General features: G+C 39.7%; 1 protein-coding gene across 1 annotated transcript; it reads left to right on the top strand.

Moving 5' to 3' along the window:
- The first annotated feature begins 3,196 nt into the window (after positions 1–3,196).
- On the top strand, positions 3,197–11,466 carry sash3 (SAM and SH3 domain containing 3). The gene is made up of 8 exons (XM_079268916.1): positions 3,197–3,399; positions 5,254–5,346; positions 6,742–6,876; positions 7,325–7,469; positions 8,506–8,663; positions 9,125–9,337; positions 9,438–9,582; positions 10,411–11,466. The coding sequence occupies exons 1-8, from the start codon at positions 3,343–3,345 to the stop codon at positions 10,668–10,670; spliced, it is 1,206 nt and encodes a 401-aa protein (XP_079125042.1). The 5' UTR covers positions 3,197–3,342; the 3' UTR covers positions 10,671–11,466.
- Positions 11,467–11,969: the final 503 nt, after the last annotated feature.

Here is an 11,969-nt window from a genome sequence, read left to right as displayed (position 1 = left end):
TAACCAGCTGATATCATTTCTATTTTATTAAAGTAACAGTCTTTAAAACAAAGATGTGGATCCATAGAGGGAAATATTGCACTTTTCACTCAATTGTATTTATCTGACAGCTACAGTTAACATTACTAATTATTTCATGGATGAATATTTTTATATTTAGAAAAGGATCAGTTTATAGATTATGATGAATGTTTTGATTGATTAACTGGCCTAAGAGCATATAAAGTGTTTTGTTCAACTCACCAAAATGGCCAAAGAAAAGAACTTGATAAAAATGGTGTAGCTGATCAATTCTTCAATGGTACTTTAAATCAATCACTCAGCAGCCAATCACGATATGTGTGCAGGAGCTAAAGGTGCGTCTGGTTTGACACCAGCATATAAACACAATAATATCCTGCATTATCGCCAATGGCTCTACTTCAAAGACGCACTACTACTTTTATTAATTTTCATTAAAATATAGACGGCAACGTGCTAAACGTGTGGCTAAAAGATCCCAGATAGAGAATCAACTACTTCCAACCTCGTCCGACTAATGAGGCCACACAAAGTAGAGGTTTATATTCTCCGGCTAGCCGTAGTTTGAACTAGAGCTAACATTAGCCACAGACACAGAGGGAGATGCAGTTGCGTGATCAGCTGAGATCAGCAGCACAGATGTGCACACCTAGAAACTTGCTCCAGACATGATCTGTTGAGAAGTGGAAGTCAATTTCGTTCTCTTTCTTCTTATGAACATTGAGAGTGCTCCACCTCGCCTCTGTATATTGTCCAGGACTGTTCTCGACCTATGGCATTTTTAGTCGACAAACACTCGATTTTGTCAACTAATCGATTTATTGATTTAATCCTCCTCAAAGAATCACACAAAAGCACCACTTTAAATTTTGTGTCTTCTACGTTTATTTGAAAAAAAACAGTTAGTATGAAAAAGCATACAAAAATGATTAATAGACTAAAGAGATCTCAGCTGACTGAGAACAAAGCGACCGTTTAGATTCCTAATCGACGAAGAATAGGCGGCCCTATGTTGTTTCTAATGAGGCCCACCAGGGTTGTGTCGTCTGCAAATGTATAATATAGACTATGGGCCTATGGTAAAATGGTAAAAATGCAAAATACATACACTAAGCTGCTCTTCTGGAATGGTTATCACATATTGCAATAATCATATAGTACCTACCAATAACTTAGTAGCCCTGAAGTTTGGTTTCCTCAGATGGTACCGATATATGCCTGGGCCCATGGACTAATATGATTGGAGTCATATTTGGTGGCTATGGAGGTGATGTTCCCAATGCACACTGTATGTGCAGCTGAGAGCAGATGTTTTACTTCTTCCACTTGTTAAGAGCTCATTCCGGCAGATAGACGGCTGCCTGGCAATTATGTCAAAGCGACTTGAAGGTGTGAATGTGCTGCCGTCACACCACACCCTGTGTCTGCATGCTCTTGTCAAACATCACGAAAAGCACATGAAGAAACATTTGATACAGAAAGTTCAACAGCTTTCAGAAAAGGCATTTTCATCCATATCCGTTCTGCGTTGGGGTTTGTGGTTAAGAGGCCCAGAAAAAGAGGAATAACAAGTATGAGATCATTGTTCTCAGGGAACAAACGTCTCTTCTGCTGTGTTTTTGTTTATGTAACATACAACATATGTTTATGTAGTTACTGTTAAGTATTTTAAATTCTATATTGTTTACATCTGTGTTTGCTAGCTAGCATGGCTAGCTGCCTTTGTTGTCATAACATTGCTCCATAAGTAGTCAAACACTCAACAGGGTACCTCTACTAAATGTTGTACTTCTTTATACTGGCAATTTAATCTACAACAATTCATCCTATTTTATAAACTGACCATATGTTTTAACTGTAAAATCTTTATCTTCAAAGTAACTAGTGACGAGAAAAAGTACAATATTTACTGTCGTGGAACAAACTACAACACCAGACTGCTGCTTACACATTAATGCATCACTCATAATAATGTATTTTCTAACATTATAATGGCATTTTAACATTTTAAAAGGCGCCATTCTTCAAGATGAGTACTTTTACTTTTTAATACTTTAAATATATATTTCGTATACTTATGTTCTTTTGCTGAAGTAATATTTTGAATGCTTTTCTTTTGCTTGTAATGGAATATTTCTACGTTTTTACTTTACTCTAGTGACGGATCTAAATACTTCTTCCACCACTACCTCTGAGGTTTCAGGTAACCTCAGGTAGAATCAAAATGTGTTGCCTGTTGTTTTTGTCTCTTTTAAGATCTGCAGACGGATCAGTTTGTTGCCAACCTTCAGTCGAGTGACAGGAAACTTAAATAGGGCATGCTCTTATCATGTGGTTTGCTACCCCACTAAAATAACAAGCTAAACTTGACTTACATTTTTACTTCCCTCTCTGCTTCTACTGCTAATGTTTGCCTTGTTTTTCTCCTGAGTGTACATTCAAACGCACACACATTTCTGTGACTCACTCAAGCTTTTTTTTATCTTAACTGTCTGTTTTGGATGTTTTTACACTGTCCGCATTTGTCTGGCCTTTTGCAACTCATTTGTCTCCCAAATTCTGTATAAATATCCTGTGTTGGACGAGCTGGGCTGTCTGATCACTCGTGTGTGTTTTTGTTCTGGCCTCCTGTAGCTGCGGCAGGCTCCTCTGCTGCAGCTGCACAGCCGTTACTGAGTTTCTAAATATGTCATCATTCGATTTCTTTCACTTCCACACTTCAGATGCGATGGCAAATATGTGCTTTTTGAGAGGGATGGCTAAACGGCAAGCTGTAAAATCAAAAAACATAATTTGACACAGAACTGGTTGGCAACTTCAAGAGCTGCCGTGTTGCAAGATGAAGATCTTTCCCGACTTAACTTTGACCTCCACATTTTGCTGAAGTTGAAAACTGATGACTGTGGGAGTAGAAATGTTGTAAAACAGTGACAATGCAGCAAGAGATGACTTGATGTTTTTAATCCTGAGCTTTTATCTAACTGAACATATGAAGATATGAGTAACCAGTGGTCGATTGATCATAACATTAAAGAGTTTGTGGCACGCAGGACTGAGAAATACATGTAACAAACCCCCTGTGTGAATACCAGAGGACCAAAAACAGGGTTTGCCTCTCCAGTTTCTCTGTGGCCACGTAACTTCCTCTCAGCTTCTGCACTGTGTGCGGCTGCAGCGGAGTACAACTCTACCTGTTTTTTTTTCATCTGACAACTTTGGCAGCGACAGCACGGTGACAGAAACCCTCACTGATTTAGACCGGTGTATCACTCGCACGGCTTTTTATCCAAAGAGATCTCTGAAGGACCACTAAAGAAGAAAATGTTGAGGCGAAGGCCTTCCAATGCCTCGGAGAAAGAGCAAGTGCAGAAGAAGAAGGTGAGTTTTTGGCTATTAGTTTGTTTTGGATGGTTTAGAGTGAATTTGCTCAAATTGTGCCCCTATAAATGTAAATATTATAGACAGTGAATTGTGAAGAGGTCTTTATCACATGGTGTTAAATGTGTTGATGTTTGCATTTCAACATCTAGTACAGCTGTCTTTGTGTGCACATCGTGTCAACACAGGATGTCTGCTCAAGTTAGTGGAAATTTTTGTGGTGAAGCTGAACGAACCCACACACACACAACTAAAAGTTCAGTACGATGTTAAAGTTTAAACAACTTTTACGTGTCTAAATACTCTCTGGCCTCAACATATTCTTGTACAAAAGCAAAGTTCCTCTTTTCTGGCCGGGTGAATCATCGCTGCAGATGTAGTTTGAGTCATAGCTTTGTGGCTTCTTTGTCCACAGCAGCCAACATGAGAGCGAGCCTCCTACGCTCGACACCAGTGCCCTTATTTACCATCAACATCTCACCTCCTGTCGTCCTAGTCACGCCTTTTCATTACACATCTCGTTGTCTGTGTCCTCGGCAATCGTCTCCTAATACACAATTATCAACGGTGATAATCGAGGCTGGAGAGGATCATTGTTACACATCACGAGTCACTACTCTGCGGCAATAAAATATTGATTTATCTTAAAGCTTTGTGGCTTTTTAGGGAGCGCAACTGTTGCAGGGAAAACAGACATTTACCAGCAACATTTGTAATTGCCTCAGAATGATAAAGGTCATTTGTTCCCTCGGCTGCACTGGTGGTTAAATTCTTCAGGTTAGACTCAGAGAGAGACCATCAGCCGCCAGCACTGACTGGATGTCTGCACCAATTGTCTGGCAGCAGTCGCTCAAGCTTTGCCCGTTTCCTGTGGTTTCGACAAAAGATTCGAGAAGGATGAGCTGCGATAAAATCACACAGAGTGACGTGTTATATGGAAAATTAGACGAAAAGTTTCCACTGGAGGAAACTCTGGGGTGTGAATATTATGCGAAAGAGTAAAAACTTGGCTTTTTTGTCTTCATTTTAAAACGTATGGCTTAAGCCGAAAGGATCAGTTCATTGACGAGACGACAGATAATTGATCAGCAGCTATTCTCACAATGATTCTTTGTCGTTCAAGTCATTTTTTTCAAGCATAAAGGTCCAAAATCTCCCAGTTCCACCTCAGTTATGATGATTAAGTTTTGTATATTTGTAAATTGAATTGGTTGGAGACATTTTGAGACGTCATCTTGGGTGTCAGAAAAGTGAAAGCAGCAGTATTCACTATTTTTTGATATTTTATTAACCAAACGATTTATCGATTTATCCAGAAAATAATTGGCAGACAAATCGACACTGACAATGCATCGTGTACAGATTCAGAATAGGGGATTTTACAGTAAGATTTTTTTTCCACTGGCATTGAGTTCAAAGATGAATTCTAGTTGTTTTAGATGTTTCTGTTCCTGTTATGTGTCTTTGATAAGTTTAAAATAATGTCACACTGTTTTTATACAGGGACTGATATGAATCGCCGCACGTCATTTTCTTTGTTTGCTGCTCAACTGCGTTTGAAACATTTTACACAACACATTACTGTCTGCAACATGACCCAGATTCATGAGTTCATCGTCGATAACTGGGTGGAAAGAGTTGTTCCTTCTGAGAAATCCCTCTTTTCACACATATGAAGAGATAACGAGATAACAACATATGTGCTCAATCGTGAGATGAGCGTTATCAGTGTTGCATTACAGTAAAAAACCTTTTTGTTTACACCGTTTGCTTTGTGGTGAAAGTGTAGTACTGCCCCTTTGCTGGCTTTTGTCATTATGATTTTGACATGAATGCAATTCTTTGTGTTTCCAGCTCACTCTGCAGAGGTCCAGCAGCTTCAAGGATTTTATGAAGCACAAACCTACTTCTCCTGTTGCAGAGAAGGAGTTCACCTTGGAGGAGAATGTAAGTTGGACTCCTCTCAAACATATTCATAAAAACAAACAAACATCTTCAAACATACAACACATGTTTTGAAAAGTAGAAGTAGATACCTCCCACAGTCTTTGTGTTTTTAGTTCCTAAATGGAAGATGTTCTATCACATTCTTCCTCATTCGTCACCCTGAACATAAATGACGCTGCATCCAGAAGAGAGCAAAGAAGTTCACGAGGGCGAAGCAGAAATTGTTGTCAGGAACAGAAGTGCACAGTTTGTGCTTCCTGATTCAACACTCCGCCGCACGTGTGGGCAAATGTCCTAACGCTTAAACGTTCACAGAACTTCAGTAACTTCCCAGTAACACTCTGCGTACCCCGAGTAGAAGTTGGAGGACAAATAAGCGTAGAAGAAGAGCGGAAGTAAGAAGGAGAAGCATTGCGCAGAGCCCAGATGACAGCAGCATGTAGACAGGATGTCCCCTAATCTCTCAAGCGGAGAGCCTCCGCGTCAGACAGAGAGTTGCAGAAGCAGCAAGCATTTAACCAGGAGGAGAATTTAGGCTTTTAAAAAAATATATATATTTTAAGAATTTGTATTAATATGTTCAATCGTTTCATCCCTCTCTGTCTCTTTGGGTTAACAGTTAACTCTGCACTTTGTTGCTCAATCAGAAACACATTTTAGTTTTGGAAGAGAAACTTGAGCATTTGAGTGTTCAGTACTGTATCAGAATCACACAAAAACCAGCTACAATACACTCTGTTGTAGTTTATTATTTACATTCACCATCATAAAATAAATCCCTATAGCTGCCTGTTTGTAGAAGCAACAGAATGATGTTCAATATCTAAATAGTCCAGCACATCACGAACCATCCCTCTAAATAAACACTCTATTTTCTCTAAATCGAACAGCGCTTCTGCTTTATTTTCCTTTGCAAATTACAGGGGACTTTCCTTCTGTGTGTAAGTGTCGCACATTCGCTGTAAGTGAGTGCCTCCATAAAACACTGAAAACATCATTAGCTTTAATTACTGGGCCAACAGTTTTGTCTGCAGACGGAGTTATACTGAGCTAAGCACCTACCCACAATAGAGTACAAGTGTGTGTGCGTGTGCGTGTGCGTGCGTGTGCGTGTGTGTGTGAATGTGACTTTGTGGGTATCAGCAATGTGTGTGAATATGCAAACCCCATTACCGCAATGGTATGTATGTTGTCTAGTTTGTGAGAAGTGAATATTTGACAGTGATGCCTCTGGGAACCACCATGAGACTTAAGTCATGTCAAAGCCATAGTTTTCGCATATTTTAAAATTATTTTACTTAAAATCATTTCACTTAACTTGAATAAGGTTTTACCACATATCCTCTCATCTCCACCTGTCGATATCATGATTTTTTTTGTTTACTCTCATCTCAGTTGGCGGAGGGTGTAACGGCAGAGGAAGCTGTGAAAAGTGGCAAGAAACTGGGAAAGAAATGGCGCAACGTCATCTCTCGTACCATGACCCGAAAATCATCCAAGGTGGCGCAGAAGGCTCTGGCTGAAGAGGGGGTAAAATCCTGTTTACAGTTACATTTAAGTTACTGTGACATGATCACGGTAATAACACGTAACCGTGTATTCTAAAACTATAAAACACTATCTATAATAGTTGTAAATGAACTAAAGAGGATTGCTGATGCAAAAAACACACCTTGACATCTTTAGCTGTTGTTGTTGTTGTGAAAGATTTGAGTTGTCTCCATCTAGTGGACAAATGTATGTAGGCTACTGTGTTTATGAAAAGAAAAGCAGGAAGTCTCAGTTTGATTTTCAATCGTGGAAAGTAATATTATTCAGTAGAATATTATTAGTCAAACAAGTAAAATTGAGTGTAAAAACAAATGTAAAGCGTTATGCTGTCATTATGCGACCGTCAGTTTCAAATCAACATTCTTAACTGAGTGAAGTGAAGGCGAATAGACTTCTGACCTGCACTGCTGTCCTGTGACGTCTCCAGGCTGAGAGTGGCGAGGAGCTGTCTCCGGTGTCTCCGGGCTCTTCTGATTGGCGTCCAGATCTGAGTGCAGGACAGAGGACGTCTGTGTGCTCCACGGGGTCAGAGGACACAGCGCCCAGCCTCATCAGCCGCCAGCTCTCAGGCAGTAAGTGTCCATCATGTACATGATACACATGTTTGTATTTTATTTTTAGTGTTACTGACACTTCAAGAGGATATCGTTGTCTCTGACGTCCATAAGTAAATAAATGTCCATAAATCTGCTTCGAAACCATGTAGGTAAAAAATATTATTCTCCAAATCCAGAACTTGGCAAAGAATCATCACTTTGTAAAGTTTTCATCAGCATCAAAGTAATTCAGTGGTAGTTTCCTGTATATCATTAGGTACTAGGAGTGTCTCCCACTAACAATTTACAGAGTAAAATCTGATCAACTCTTGCCTGTAGTGGACTGATCAAATCATGTACATTTTATATGTTTTCTTGCTCATTGATCCCCCTCAGTTTTTGTTTTATGTAAATATACAAATAGTAAAAACAGGAGCAACTTGTAGCAATCCACAGACAGAAGGGAGTCGACAGGGTTGATGTCGACTCCCTGATGTTAGATTTTGAAATAGCCATGTTGTTATTTATGAATGTTGAATGATCCTTTCGTTTCATTACCATTTTCCCGTCACAACGACAATTCAACTGTGAGATTCGCAGTCGAGTAACGCTCCTTAGATCGTGTCGTTGAATATTTGGGGTCGCTCCTATTGGGTAGCTTACAAACAAGAACGCTAATTTGGCATTCTTATGAAACAGGGCCAACATGTAAACAAATATAGGCAAAAAAAATGAGTTGACGTTGTAGCCTGCAGCTAACTGACTCCATGGCAGAATTATACTTCTTGGTTACATCCCCCAAAGCATTATGGGAACTATAGTTCCAAATCCGAGAGCATAACTATTCCCCAAATATAAGTTGAATACAGAACTAATCGGGGTGACTTAAACCCATAAATATGAATTCATTTTTTCTTAACATCAGTAAGAATGTACCATCAAAACATTCCTGTAATTTCTCAAACACTGCCACTCTCCTCCTTTCATTCACATGCAGATATTTACAGTGTGTTGGTAACCTGTGGCCATAGAGTGGATGAATCTGACCCGGCTTCTTGTCTGTTGACCTCAGGTAGCGACAGACAGAGCCTGGACAGTGGATACTGCCAGAGGGACAGCATGAGGCTGGAGGAGAACGGCGTCTCTTACAACGGACCTTTCTGTGGTCGCGCTCTGGTCCACACTGACTTCACTCCCAGCCCCTACGACGTGGAGTCACTCAAGCTCAATGTGAGTCTCGTGGAGAAGTCGTCCTCGCTGATTCGGCCCTCGGCCTGTTCTGTCGTCTCGACAAGTCGTCCTCCAGGGAGCTTGTTAACCGTGTGAAGACAAGACGGGCTGTTTTGATTCATATTCCTCAAAGCAGAGTTTGAACTACACGACAAAATAAGATGATTTCAGTCGTGATTGTGTCACTGCATTGCAGATTATACAAGAGTTCAGAGAGGAAACGTCTGTTCAAGGGATGTCTAGTGTTTAGTCATTCAGCTTCTCAAATTCTTTGCTATGCTTCTACACAATTATTTTATTTCGGTGGTCAGCTCAGAGTATGGACATATAAATAGTTATATTTTTAGTGATTTAATAAACAACCAAACGGTTCTTTCTTTTGTTCGCCTTTTCCTCTTCATCTCCGCTGCGATAACACCGGCATGACTGAGCCTGGCGTTCATTTGTCATCTCTCTTCTAGAAAGGAGACATCATCTACATCATTGATAAGCCTCCTGTAGGGACCTGGACGGGGAAGCTCAACAACAAAATGGGCTCCTTTAAGTTCATCTACGTCAACCTGATGCCCGATGACACCCCTCCACCCAGGAGGAGACGCTGCGATAGCAAGAACCGCCGATCCAAATCCAAACCCAAAACCCTGGAGGAGGTCCTGGACAGCATCGGTCTCACTGTAAGATTCACAGTGTTTGTTACACTGCAGAAGGACTACTGTACATCGTAATGGTGGATATCGTTGTCTAAATGTTTGTGTTTATGACCTTTTGTTTCAGGAGCTGAGTTCTCTGCTGTCCATGCATGGTTTTCAGAGCCTGGAGGACTTTACAGGACTGAAGGAGTCTCACCTCAACGATCTGAACATCACAGACCCAGACAAGCGCGCCAAGATCCTGAATACCTCTGAACTGCTGAGAGACTGTAGGTGCACCCGCTCAGCTGCAATACAATTAAAATAAATTCACAGAGAAATGTCACAGTATTGCTAATTACAGAGTTACTTTGTGCCTCTCAGACTTCAGGTTTAGGCAGCGTTAAAATGTCTTTGGGGAATACTTTATGCTTCCATCATATTTCTTCTTCCTCAGCTGCATAATTGGATCATTTTCTGGCTCAGTTGCACAGCATTACACTCACAGTTTCTCATTAATAAAAACAGGTATTTTTAAACGTCCGCTCCATCAAAAACACTTTATTTTTAGGATTAAATATTTATCATCTATCTCTATTATCTGTTAGTTTACCCATCTGTTACCCATCCAATTATTCCTGACGCTCAACTATAATGACATTTTCCAATTTAGCATCCATCTCTTGTTTTGATGAAGTATTTTCTCTCTTACTGATTATTTTAAGAGTTGGAGCTGATTAAAAATAATGCCACGTATTCTCCAATGATTGAATATTTATTCGGAAATATTCAACAGCACTTCACTCTCCATCACTGCAATGCTCAATTTCAAATGTCAACTTTTTTTTTTACTTTTAGTGGAATGACTTTTAATTCTATTCGGCAGTAAAAAGCACCCTTTTTATTGTGAAATTCCCATAAAGATGGAAATTACTTTTATTCATGAAAAACAAAAAACACCATTCATAGTGTCCCCTATGCAGGACATTACTGGAGAATAATTACTAAAAAAGGCTCACGCTATCTGACTGTGGAGTTTGTCTCTGAAGCTGAACAACGGCCTCTCAGAGTCCAGGATGGATTGTTGTTCTTAAACGTGGTTTCTTTGCCCCGTGTAGCTGAAGACGAGTCAGAGCCAGAAGAGGAGGACAGATCTGGGGGGGATGACAAGGAGCCGAGGGACTCAGGCTGTTTCGAGAGCTCTGAGAACCTGGAGAGCCGACGTGAGGAGCCTAAGACGGAGGAGGGACTCCAGGATGAAGCATCAGAGGAGCAGACAAACCAGGAGAAACATGAGCAGCAGGAGGAGAAGCAACGTGAGCAGCTGGACGCTCTGCAGGAGCAGCTGCAGGAGCTGACGGTGGACGAAGGATCTTGAGAAGTAATGGGAAAATAGTTTCTTTCCTTTTCTTCCTGGTTCTCAGGGACTCTTCATTAAAAGAGAATGGACTGGTGATTGGAACACAATGTAATGTTCAAATACTGTATGAAGATGATGGTCTTCGTTTTCCACAGCGCGCTTGCGCTGTTGAGCAAGCGGCAGAGTTCCTCTTTGTCTTCCACGGCTCAGAGCGCTGCTTAAATGAACATGTTTGTTGTTGTCTCGTCCTGAGGAAATCATATTAGGTGTTTGTTCATGATGGCACCATCAAAGCGTTCTCTTCATTATGACTCGGTTTTAAAACGTTTTCGTGTCGTTCACTCGTATACACAATTATGAATGTAAAATATTTTTCATGTCACTTGAAATGAATTGTAACTTTCAGTAGTTTGCTTTTACTTGTGAAATGTTGTACTTTTCACTGATGTATGTCACATGATGAGGTTGTGAACAGTTGCTGTAAATAGAATTGAAATAAAACTAAATTCACTGAGATGTTGTTGATAATGTAACCTGTGAATTACTGTCGTTCCAGTTTTAAATGCTTTATCTTAAGAAAGTTAACAGAAAATAGCAACGAATCAAATCAAGTTTTGTATTAAAGCTCTATAATTCCTGGATAGTAAACACTTTGATTTACTAATCTGAACTCAATCGCACTCACGAGCTTGTTACTGTGCCACACGACTCTGGTGGAGCGGTTGTAGCTCAGGAGGTCGAGCTGGTCTTCTTTTAAGGCTCCTCTCATCATGTCGTCCTTGAGCAAGACGCTGAACCTCAAGTTGCTATATTGCTAAACGATATTACTGCGCTACATTATGACTTTGTTCATAATAAGTCTCAGTATAGTATGTTTTAAAAAATCACGATGTAGGATGTCGAAAATAGTATTTTATACTCTGAGTTTTATCTTTTTATGACATACTATATTACATTTCACAACATGCTACACTATGATTTTTTTAATGACCTTTTTCCGACTATATTATGACTTTTATGATGTACTATATACTACGACTCATTAGGACTTTTGATGACAAACTATACTATGCCTTTTTTCGACATGCTATTCTATGACTTTAAAGAAAGCATACTGAAATATAACTTTACGAGTTACTCTACGTACTTTTTTATGATTATACTGTGATTTCGTAAAGAATAGACATACTATATTCAGATTATTATTTTTTTTTTTAAATACTATACCAGGGCTTTTTTCACCTTTCTTTGACAGTAGCCTATAATATAGCATGAATAAGTCATATATAGTTGTAAAAGAAAAAGTCTTAAAAACGG

The sequence above is a fragment of the Melanostigma gelatinosum genome (assembly GCF_949748355.1).
Source record: "Melanostigma gelatinosum genome assembly, chromosome: 5".
In the NCBI taxonomy this organism is placed as follows: domain Eukaryota; kingdom Metazoa; phylum Chordata; class Actinopteri; order Perciformes; family Zoarcidae; genus Melanostigma; species Melanostigma gelatinosum.
The sequence above is the reverse complement of the archived record's forward strand: the minus strand, read 5'-3'. Positions and strand labels throughout refer to the sequence as shown.